General features: G+C 32.8%; 1 protein-coding gene across 4 annotated transcripts in view; it reads left to right on the forward strand.

Annotated features, from left to right (window-relative positions):
* LOC149796716 (uncharacterized) overlaps positions 1-9,287 on the forward strand; it is an 81,934-nt gene extending 72,647 nt beyond the window's left edge. For 3 of the 4 annotated variants that reach the window (XM_089961354.1, XM_089961355.1, XM_089961352.1), the window contains 10 exons: positions 73-192; positions 1,159-1,307; positions 1,764-1,899; positions 2,446-2,595; positions 3,633-3,725; positions 4,418-4,531; positions 6,239-6,370; positions 6,726-6,880; positions 7,980-8,115; positions 8,450-9,287. In XM_089961354.1, the coding sequence (XP_089817480.1) occupies positions 73-192; positions 1,159-1,307; positions 1,764-1,899; positions 2,446-2,595; positions 3,633-3,725; positions 4,418-4,531; positions 6,239-6,370; positions 6,726-6,880; positions 7,980-8,115; positions 8,450-8,545 (1,281 nt within the window). In that variant the 3' untranslated portion in view covers positions 8,546-9,287. The remainder of the gene's footprint in view (positions 1-72; positions 193-1,158; positions 1,308-1,763; positions 1,900-2,445; positions 2,596-3,632; positions 3,726-4,417; positions 4,532-6,238; positions 6,371-6,725; positions 6,881-7,979; positions 8,116-8,449) is intronic. The other variant, XM_089961353.1, reaches the window with a different exon arrangement.
* The last annotated feature ends 3,528 nt before the right edge of the window (positions 9,288-12,815 follow it).

Consider the following 12,815-nt stretch of genomic DNA (forward strand, 5'->3'; position numbering starts at 1 on the left):
AAACTATATCCAGCTATGTATACCAATACTGTTTAAAAACAAAACAAGAGTGAATATTATGTTTTTGTGTAGATGAAGTGTATCCAGTACTGGCCGGATAAGGAAGAACAGACGTGCGGAGATGTGAATGTTAAAATTCTAAGGAATGAATCTTTCGCTGACTGTGTCAGAAGAGACTTACAACTAACTGTGGTAAATATTACACATGTGTCCTGATGAACTAATACAACATTGTGTTCATTGTTGTATGTGTTAAGAGGGATGTGCATTAAAATATAATGTAATAGATAAGAGTTTAATAAATAAACAGCTGATTTTATGGAACATTCAACCTTCTGCTTCTTATTTGACATAATATAAATCTAACAGTAAACGATCCCATCCTAAGTCAGCATTTAACGGTGAATTGTGTTTTTGTTTTTACTATAAAGGATAAATAGCACTCACATCTGAAATTTGTTTGCGAATAGACTAATCTCTTATTTTCTGTGTAAATATTTATATTTTTTTCAAATCTGATTTACAGATAAGATCTGCAAGACTGGCACTAAATAGCATACATGGAAATATTATGTGATTCTGTTTTAAATTATTGTATAGTTTTGTTAGTGAAACATGGAAGTGACAATGTTATGATGAAAAAAGTAAATTTAGATGTATCTAGTTTTCTCTCATATTTATTTAACATTGGTGTTTTGCTCTTAAATGTACAAATATGTTACATTATTTATAAAGCACTTATAATAATTTACATGCAACTAATAATTTCGAATATATCTGAATATGAATGCAATTAAAGGAGCCAGTAAGATGAGGAAGAGTTTGAAAATGAAATCACAACAAAATGTTACAAAGAATGATGGTATTTATGTTTGGTTTACTCATCAATATGTGCGAGAAATTGGCATAGGCAAAGCAAAGTTTAGATAACGAGAAATCGAATCAAATATGAAGAGAAATTTAATTGTTTATTTGATGCTATCTTAAACAGAAAATAAGCTTCCCAGCTATAATTATAAAATAATGGATGTTTAACACCCTTTAGCAGAACGGGCTGAAGCTATATTCAGAAGTTAAACTTCAGTGGTGCACATAGCAAATTACTAGAAAAGAAAACAGATGCTAAACCAGTATCACTACGTGGGTTCTTTTATTTAGAGTGGAAAGTCGAAGAAGATCACTCAGTTTCATTACACAGCCTGGCCAGACAAAGACGTACCGGACACAGCCTGGTCACTTGTGGAATTCTGGAAATCTGTCAGGAAGCACAATGCATATAGCAAGGGTCCTATGGTTGTGCATTGCAGGTATACGTTTTAATCACACTTTTGAAAATTAATAAATTAGAATTAAAACAACGGGAATGACGTTTGAGTGGTTATTATCTTTGTCTTTTTTTCAGAGGGGCATAAAGCATACATAACCCTGCTGTGATATTTAGATCAACTTAGAACTGATGGTCCAACATAATAATGCAATAAAAATAACATTTATACAGGACAAATATTTAGCATGTCTGTGTGTGATATATATGTGTGTGTGATTATTTCTAGATATAATCGCGTCTTTATCATCCCCTTCATGATAATTAATTTGGTGTAATTGCCATTCTTCAATGCTTGTAAAATAGAACGATTCGTTGACAAGAAAGTTGCAAATGATATTTGTTTGAACGAAAGTGTTTGCAATACGATCAGTATTCCATACAAACATAAGTGTATCGTTTGCTAGAATTATCTAAATCTAATGAAATCCATATTTAGTGCTGGAGTGGGAAGGACAGGGACATTCATCGCTTTGGACATTATCCACGACGAGGCATGTGAAACGGGACACGTCGCCGTTATGAAGTGTGTCGAGAATTTACGAGAACAGAGAGTCAACATGGTCCAGACTGCGGTACTATTGACGATCTATTCACATTTTATTTTTGCTGTAGTATATTTTTTGGAAATCTATATAATATAATGGATTTTATATTGTAAGAAACCTATTCCCAATTGTTTTCTCAGATCAGTGAGGACACCTCATGTTACGTATGAGTCAAGAGTTTAAAACATGACAGAGCTAACATATCGGTTTCAACAAATGAACCTGAATAAGCAGGAGCAAGCAAAATGTAAACCAAAAATAAATTTCAAACATTGGAAATTAGAGTTGGCAACATTTGCTAATAGAATGGAAACGTTTGCGCTAGAAATAAGCGTGTTTTTATATAAAATAAATAGGCAGGTATGGTAGCTGATATTGCCATAAATTGTAGATCAATTTTGCACATTGCACATCCTAAACTCTTCTTATTATTGTCTTCAGTTAGTCATTTTATCAGGCCATGCCACAATAAATGCAAAATTGTATTGAGAGTGTAAAATATAATTAACATATTTATCTACTTTCTTACCTACCTATATAAATATCTGTATATGTCTTTCTTCCTTTCTTTAGAATCAGTTTATATTCCTGCATGATGTTGTCGCAGAAGCTCTCGGATTTGGAACAAGGCCTGTACTAAAGAATCAGTTTTCAGATGTACTCAGACATTTAATGGAGCAAGACGAAAGGTCCGGACCCACTCGCCTGCAAAGACAATACAATGTACGTAGTATTAAAAAAGTGCATGTTTTGTTTTAAAGCATTTATAAGGTTTATGAACAAAGTCTCTGACTGAATCACCTATGCAATTTTTGGGAAATCGCCAAGTGACTAACTGATTTCTTTACTTCATGAATGCTCAAACGGAAATCTTACAATCTTGATAGTGACATTTTCCTTATCTGTGGGTTCCAAAACTTTACGAGAACCTGTGAAGCGCGTACTCAGTATACACCAATAGTAACTAAAATGTTGCTTATGCCATATTATTATTGCGCATGCTTGGTTTGGTACCAGATGTGTCAACTACCCCTTAAATAAGGTGCTTCCACTGGGAAAAATGTAGTGGTAAGATATATAACTCTTGAATCGAATTTAGTCACATATCCAGCGGTAAACGAAATAAATACATTAGTACAGGGACTTAAGTTTCGTTTTATGTGTGTTAATAGAACGCTACATAATGAATTTGCATGTTGAATTCGTAAAAGTAAAGATAAATACATTTCGTCTACGAGAAACTGGAAACTGCTACTAACGGTGAAAGTTGCACATGTCTTGTGTATTTTTACAAACAACATCCTGATTCAATTCTCTGTTTTGCTGTTATCGAATCAAATATAATATAAACCTTTACAGACACGATCATCTTGAAATTGGTGAAACAACATGCTAGTTGTAGGTAATGATTCAATATAAACTATGCGATTATTTTGGTTTTAGTTCAGTTTTAGAGTCATTGGGCTTGTAGTTTAACTTCAGTGTATAATTGTCAATAGCTAATACATATTTGTATATTGTATGCTTTGATTATTATGTCTGGATACGTATATCATATATGTGATAGATACGTATGTAGCGATGAGTATGGTTCCATGGTTTTATGTTGAAATATTAAAATGAAATGGTTTAAACAAACTGTCCAATGTCAGTATGAAAATGTGATTTCTTCCATTGTCATAAAGTCAGTGTTGTAAATATGTAAGTTTAAGTATTTTTAGAATCAGCATCAACTTAATGATGCGTTTAACTTATTTCAGATTCTCAAGAAATTAAACCTTGGACAAGAGGAAAGCAATGTGCCAATCTACTCGAATTCGGAAGGCTTTCAGTCTGAGATCATATGGCTACCGGTAAAATTAATATTTTGCTGTAAACATCTCTTAGTCAATAGACATTGTACAGATTATACCTATGCTGGAATTTCGAGAATGTTATATAATATTCAAAGGAAGATTGTTTTCAGTATGATTAGGAGATTATGAGCACTTGCAGCAAATTTTTGGAACGTTTTCAGGAGGCATCATCTCCCTTTTTATATTTATAACTGTCACGGTTTATTAAAACCAAGATGTCTTGCCCAGAGCATGCTTTATGTATACAAAACTTCTCCACTTGACAGTGGTGGCCACGAGTGGTCAAGTGTTCTAAAGCCCTCTCCGTTACCGATCACTGCTATCTCATCTCTGCGTCGATTCGAGTATAGGATTCGGCCAGTGTGGGCTTGCCGAGTAATTTCTCGCGGGTCTGTGGTTCTTCCCGGGATTTTCCCGGGTTCTTCCTCTACCATTAATATTGGTCACCATGCATAGCCTATCATGTGCTGAAAAATGCCGTTAAACCCACAACAACAATAACACCAATCACTCGATAATCTTGGAAATCAAAGCACTATAAAATTATAACCAAGTTAGGTAATTCCCTGGAATTTTGTAAAATTGCAAACTTTATATGTATATTTTAAACCGTCTCTTGATCCAGCACCTTTTCTACTTATATCGATGACCCTAAGTTAGTTAATCATTGGAAAACATATTAACTGCAGAATCTGTCGGGAAGAGATGTCTACATCGCAATGAAACGAGTCGACGACGAAACACTGCTGGGCACCATTCGAGAGAGGAATATCAAATATTGGATCATCGTGGATAGCAGCATTGTAAGTAGAGATACAAATATACACTGTCTGCATCTAATAGATATCTGTTTTACATATTCTATTATTTTTAAACTGACAAATAAATATTTTATGTGAATCACAGGCATATTGAAATAAAGAGATATGAATGTTGAACACGGCTTCGACATGTTCTTCACCTTGTTAGAAAATGTAACTTAGTATCTAATCGTCAAACATTGATGATATATTTTGCTGCATTTCCTGAAGCAAAGTACTTTCAGTGTTTGAAAAAGGTGAGTATTCTATCATAGGAATTGCACGTCATTGATTAGTAACAATTAAGTAAAAATGACTGACATATACACTGTTCGTATGCATTCTACATTTTATACACATAACGCATATTTTAAGTTCTGCTAACTTAACACTTCTTCCATGATTGCAAAACATTTCCATAAAAATCCAGCTGATATGCATGCATATAAAAAAGAAAGTATTTCATTCGCGAGATTATGTGGTATTCCCCGCCCTAATATCATTATCAATATCACTCTTTCTGCAGTTCAATGATAGCTTATTGGACACAGTTGTTACGACTCTGATATCTAAAATTAAGTAATATAAAGAAGGGAAACCAACAAGGTTTGTAAACCACAAGAAATAATTTAATTATCTAACTTATGCCATGAAAATGTAAGAAAACATGAAATAAATCCAAAATATTCCTAAACGTTTCTAACATGTACAAAAGAATGAATATCTTTGAATATGCTGAAGTGTCAATAGTGTTGATGGCTCACAATGGAATTGTCTACAGAGTCTTGGAATGAATTCAAAAGACTTCTAATATGTTGCTCAAGTCCAAAGTCGACGAGCACTTTGTAATTTTAATGAGTTCTCCAAACAAACGATTCTTCTCAAATTAAATCTCAACACAAAATTAAATACATATGCAAAATGATAATTAAACAAGAGCAATATCAGGAAATAAGAATAAGAATAATTCTCCGACAATAGTCACCTCTTTATCTCTATTACGACTCAGTGTTGGTGTTCATCCATGTCATATTTTCGCAATACATGACTTATGTTAAAATAAAACCTACCTGAACTATGTACCAATACTCAACCATCCAATTTGAAAATTATCCAAACCTGATAAGAAATGTTTATTACCATATTCTATTTAAAATGTCAAACACTCAATACAGATATACATGCCACTGTAAAGCCAACCAGCGGTATTTTAGGCTTTGTTTATAACTGGTGACTTTAATGAAAACTGTTTTGAGGCAAATCCCAGTGTCTAACAGGTTAGACACTTTGGCCTGTATATACATATCTTAGGTTTCAAGTTTATATTTATACTGTAGAAGCGGGCTTGATTTAAACGAAAATAACATTCTGTTCAATCTATCTTTTCTCATGAGAGTGAAAGAAAAAATGACAAACGAGAACCAGTATTACGAAAATACTAGTTTGTGATGAGGAATGACTAGTCAATAAAGGGCAAGAACTATCCCTGGGAAAACGTAATAAGTTCACGTTTTCTATTACATAGTGTGTGAAAATTTGTGTACAGTAATTTCTGATACTTCTTCGTATTGTATATGATGGGCAGATTAGGCTTGTGTTCAGTAATACGATCAACACAATTAAGTACAAAATATGCTATGAAACTATTGAATTTAAATGTCACTCATATATATTTACAATACGCTTAAGTAATGGCGTTTCTATTCGCAGCCTAAAGATGTATTGTTTTCCATTGGAGTCAATCAGTCCAAAACAGTTGCTGGCTTGGACATCACATGTAACAAAAAAGAAGACCTGGGAACGTTTGAAAGGAATCAGTTTTCTATCACAAGTGACGAAAAGGTATTACATATGCTAGCTTAAGCAATCAAACAATGATTAATTTATTTAATGCCCGTAATAAAATGCCTTTGTAAATGAGATAATGATTTATATATTGTATTATTTTTAAGAGGACAATGGTAAATCTCTTTTATGATATGACCGTAGCGTTGCCGGATGATACCATTTATTTTGTAAAGACAGAAATTTGTGTGACTAGAAATGATTAAGAGAATGATTGATGCTTATTCTTTACAGGTTATGTGTGCACTTCAGTGCCCATACGACACACATCGTATCTAACCATTTTTTTTCTCATGATTTTGAAATATTGCCAATACAAAAATATGAGATGATCTCTCTTTTCTAACTACAGAAAGAGCCACATAAACTGACAGTGTTCTTGCTGAAAACCTGGCAAGAATCACATGAAGTACCTTCAGATGCGAACTCTGTTTTGTCACTACTTGAGGACTTTAGCCAGTACCATCCAAATCCCAGCGAATTAAATCCTGTCCTCCTCTACTCCAGGTTTGTATACATATCTGCAGCTATATAACGTATAAATCTTGTCGTAATCTTATTCTTGATTGTGACCTCTATTTGACAATTTTATTCTTTATAGTCATCGTACTATATTACGCTCGGGCATGGATTAAACACATCATTCAAAATAAACGTGAATGTCTAGTTTAATTGGACTCCACTACTTGACCCGATACTACATTTTGTTTATTTAATTGGTTTACCTTATTACTATTCAACATACGGGTTGCCAAAACGAAAGATACAATGGTGTTGAAATCTTTATTTAACGTGCATATAATTACAATACTATTATTTTTAAAAGATAAGCAATTCATGCTTCATCTAATATTCTCTTCTTTGTGTGTTGACACCATGCCATCATGTCGTGTAGCTACCCATGTTTCGCAAAATAGTCTTCTTTGTGTGTTGGCATCGTGCTATCGTATCGTATAGATACCCATGTTTCATCAAATATTGTCTTCTTTGTGTGTCGGCACCTTGCTATCATATCGTATTGAATATTGTGGCATACATGTTGAATGCCAATGGATTAGTATGATATACTGTGCTATTGTTTTAAGTAAAATAACTTTATTGTTAACGTAGCCCTAAGGTTAAAGCATGCATGCGGATAGAACTGAACATATAGTTCAAGCAAATCGCTACTTAACAGCACTCCACTACAAATTAAAGTCCTATTCCTGACAATTACTGTTAATTATCATTTACTTGATAAGTATATATTAGGATTTAATTTTTTGCACTCAGTTTTAATTGTTTGATTTACTTGCACAGATAAGTAATTATTTCATGGTACATTGATGTTTCTAAAACATTATGTTCAAGCGTGAATTACATTGTGTCCTAATAAATCGTTTCCTTACTTGCACGAAGATGTAACCTCTTTCGCCTGAGTAATGTTGATTGTTGGACCAAATCATTCATCTTATATATAATTGATATTACCCAAAATTCGATTCGGAATACATTTAAAGGATACATCTGAACCTATTCTAACTGATCGTTAAGTATTAAACATAAAACAAAACCTTACGTTGCGTCTCATAAACTTTATGCGAATTTCTGTTGATTAATACCTCAGATGGGAGTTGAACAGATGCAGCCTTATTTACATCTTGCTGAATGAAAAAGACAGAATTCGTAGAGACGGAGAAATTCATATCTTGCGGACAAGTGCGGATATGTTAGAAAGGAGTCGGAAACTGCTACCGACATTTGTAAGTGTCATTTAGTAGCCTGTCTTAAGCGAGTTTTCTAAAGTGTCTATTTCATGGTCTTGAATAAAACGGTCTGTAAAAGTAAATTTGAATTTTAGTTTATCGGTTTCCATTTGTGTCACCTGAATAATCAGTATTGTTATTTACAAGATGAATCATCAATACTGGAATATAATCTTTTTATATAGATATTATTATTATTATTACAGCTGATAATACTACACATATCAGCTACTAATACTGCTACACGAATCACAACGGTGGTAATGACTACTACTATTTGTATAATCAATTGATAATTAGCATACCTAATTATTGTGTATACCTATTTCAGGAGCAGTATGTTTTTATTCATACATGCCTTCCCACCGATGCTTTGCCAGAATCCACATATGAAAATACAGTTGGGATCACGAGGGAAATTCTTTGATCGTCATAGATGAAGAGATTTCATCAAAGCATGTAGATTATTTGAATATGGAGAATGAAACCATGACTATAGCATTCCATTGATATCATGCACAACACTTCAGACATTATTTTTTTACGCAGATAAACATAATCTAGTTATACTTTTCTATTACATCAAACAGTCTTTTTATAATTTGACTTTTACATACCGTTTTCATTCAGTATCTAAAACATAATTTACATCCAAAAAGCATAATATCCCAAATCTGTATATTTTTAATGTTAAAACATTGTGGCTTTTTTATATTCCTTTCGTTTATATTCCACGTCCTAAGTAAAGTGCAGATGTTTTAAAATAGAACAGACCGATATGTAACACATGTTCCAGGAGTCCTTATCGAAGGTAGAAAAATGGCAACTACCTAAGGACATCTCGCCCAAATGTCATTGGAAACGGATATATAATTTTTTCATTTCTTTATTCAGGAAAGGAATATTATTCTTGTAAGATAAACTGCACTCAACAATTAGGTTTGAAATATGAAAATAATTCTGAGAAATTAAATAGCAATATTTGATTAGAAATTTACTTTACGAGTCTGTAGGTCAAATCTAAATTTATTGTTAATGTTATTTACCTGATAGCAAAAGCAGGAAACTTGTAGGTAGTGTGACCCAAATCTTTTCATGTGTATTTTCGTATATTCTGTTGAGAAACGACAAGGTATTTGAAATATAAAAAATACAACATTGATTGAATCCTAGCTTCGTTTGTTTTGTCTGGAAAGCATGCTTATTTTCACAAAATATAGATAAATATGTTACAGCCATGATCATGTATAATTTATTTAAGAATATACAACTTTGAATGTGAACGGGATATTAATCTTACTTTATACTTCATCAAAGTATATGACTACAGAGGTTTGATCAAAATTAACATTATTCTTAAAATTGCTTCTATTTTGTTTATATATTCAGCTATTTAAACATCCGATTTTCTTTTAGCTAGAAAAGAAGAAAAGAAAGAAAGATCATTTGTAATGGTTCGCATGCAAAAAGGTTATATGTGTGATTATTTGTGATGATATGGGTGATTATTTGTGATTATATGGGTGATTATTTGTGATGATATTGGTGATTATTTGTGATGATATAGGTGATTATTTGTGATGATATGAGTGATTATTTGTGATGATATTGGTGATTATTTGTGATGATATTGGTGATTATTTGTGATGATATGGGCGATTATTTGTGATGATATGGGTGATTATTTGTGATGATATTGGTGATTATTTGTGATGATATGGGTGATTATTTGTGATGATATGGGTGATTATTTGTGATGATATTGGTGATTATTTGTGATGATATTGGTGATTATTTGTGATGATATGGGCGATTATTTGTGATGATATGGGTGATTATTTGTGATGATATTGGTGATTATTTGTGATGATATGGGTGATTATTTGTGATGATATGGGTGATTATTTGTGATGATATTGGTGATTATTTGTGATGATATTGGTGATTATTTGTGATGATATGGGTGATTATTTGTGATGATATGGGTGATTATTTGTGATGATATGGGTGATTATTTGTGATGATATTGGTGATTATTTGTGATGATATGGGTGATTATTTGTGATTATATGGGTGATTATTTGTGATGATATTGGTGATTATTTGTGATGATATGGGTGATTATTTGTGATTATATGGGTGATTATTTGTGATGATATTGGTGATTATTTGTGATGATATGGGTGATTATTTGTGATGATATGGGTGATTATTTCTGATGATATTGGTTATTATTTGTGATGATATGGGTGATTATTTGTGATGATATTGGTGATTATTTGTGATGATATGGGTGATTATTTGTGATTATATGGGTGATTATTTGTGATTATATTGGTGATTATTTGTGATGATATTGGTGATTATTTGTGATTATATGCGTGATTATTTGTGATGATATTGGTGATTATTTGTGATGATATTGGTGATTATTTGTGATGATATTGGTGATTATTTGTGATGATATTGGTGATTATTTGTGATGATATGGGTGATTATTTGTGATTATATGGGTGATTATTTGTGATGATATTGGTGATTATTTGTGATGATATTGGTGATTATTTGTGATGATATTGGTGATTATTTGTGATTATATGGGTGATTATTTGTGATGATATGGGTGATTATTTGTGATGATATGGGTGATTATTTGTGATGATATTGGTGATTATTTGCAAAGTAAAGCAAGTAAGTGATATTGGTTTTATTATTGGGAATATTTCACCAAAAGCAAATTCGAAAGTATGTACTATAAAAATATATAGTGTCACTGTGAATGTAGGGGCCTCCAGTGGATGATTGGTTTAAAATACTCCACTTTGTCAATCATTATCATTCCACCTATCCACATCGGGTCATGTCACAAGCTCGACAAATGTGGGTACGTGACAAAGTAGCATCCTGTAGATCGGTGGTTTTCACCTGGATTATCCCGGGTTCGTCCAGCACCAGTTATACTGGTGGCATGTATCCCATGATGTGCTGAAAATGGGCGTTAAATTCACAAAAACAACAAAACAACAACAGCAACAATAACTGCAAATGCAATTGCAGGAAAGGACAACATTGAGGGTGTTCGAGGTTGTAGTATCTTTTACAGTGTAGGGCAAATTTAAATCCAAAGATGGAAACTAATGGTACCAGTCTTTTCATAGCTTCAAAAAACTTACCCATTTAAGATGCTTGAAAATGAAACAAACTTGACTTTGAAATTGATGAAATGATGCGTGACAAAAACAAACCAAATCAGGAAAAAACTTCATCCATACAATGTTGGTCTTATCAGTGTCGGAAATCGATATATATATATATATATATATATATATATATATATATATATATATATATATATATATATATAAACCTTCAAGAGCAGCAAGCGCAGCAAGGACTGCTACTCCTGCATTGTGCCTCAGCAGACGCTGCACAACCACCAACCGGGACATCTCTCATGGGCGCACTGCCATTGTCTCTCGAGATTAACGGATGCCAACCTAACCTAAGATGCTATAACAAATAGATGCTACTACATATATTATTTCCAATCGAGTGTCCGATTTTCCAGCTGGATATAAAAACAAACGTGTTTTGTCTATCATTAACCGTTTAACAGAATATTAGAAATTGACATAAATCAGAACAATTATTACTATGACTCATACAAGTAACAGCCTCGATGACTTGTGTTAATAATGACACAGATATATGGTTCGCTTACTTGTTTTAACTAGAAAGAACTATTCTTTACTTTTGTCCGGAGTGAAACGAGTCTTGCTTTCTCTTAAAGGAAAATCTCGGACTGAGAAAATTCGCCCAAAGTCGTTACTTAAAATTCAGCATTACTTCCAAGGTGTACGCCTTAAGTTAAACTGACCAATCTTAATCATCCGTAACGTTTCCTAGTTTTTCCTCAAGATAATTATTTCTTTCGTCAGGTTTTGACAGTCTAAAATCTGAGAATAACGACGCATACCAACTTCCCTTTGTTAAGTGACTATTCGACATGGCGTTCCAATTAAGCGGTTATGGTCCGCAACTTTAATGTTTACTTTGCCAGGACAGCTTTGCGGTGCCCCGGTCAATTCTAAAATAGCCGTAGATGTCGGCCTCTCAATTTAAAACTGACATGGAAAAAGGTCGAAGTTACCCTTCACATAAAGTTTTGCTGGCTTGACTGCAACACAATTTTAATGTACAATGCATTCGATTTTAAGATTCAATACTTCGTCAAAATAGAAGCATTACAATTGACATTTCGTTGTTGTCGCTCTGTTTGCCATCAGTCTATATTACGCTTAAAGAAACATGACTATTTTCTGTTACATTTTATTTTATTCCTATGAAGAATATACGCATAAAATTTATAAGAAAGAAGACAACGAGATTTTTAAACACACATTATCATTGTGCAGTAACATTTTGATTGAGATTACTAGATCGACATATATAATTTTCTTTAAAACGATTTTAGGACAGAACATAAAACCCAGAGATAATACTGGAGAGGCCAACCTCGGCTGTATTGTTTTGTAGGAAGAAGCTAATGAATATTGGCATTTCTTTTCAATCTTATGGCGATAGAGCATATATAAAGATTATGTACATGTATGTACATTGCCATGCAACTAAGGAAAACAGTTCCTAATGGATCTCATTTTTTACATGGACAAGAGAAAAAAATGTTTATTCTCGAA

Source organism: Sinohyriopsis cumingii, chromosome 6, assembly GCF_028554795.1.
Source record: "Sinohyriopsis cumingii isolate HCF-2022 chromosome 6, ASM2855479v2, whole genome shotgun sequence".
Classification (NCBI taxonomy): domain Eukaryota; kingdom Metazoa; phylum Mollusca; class Bivalvia; order Unionida; family Unionidae; genus Sinohyriopsis; species Sinohyriopsis cumingii.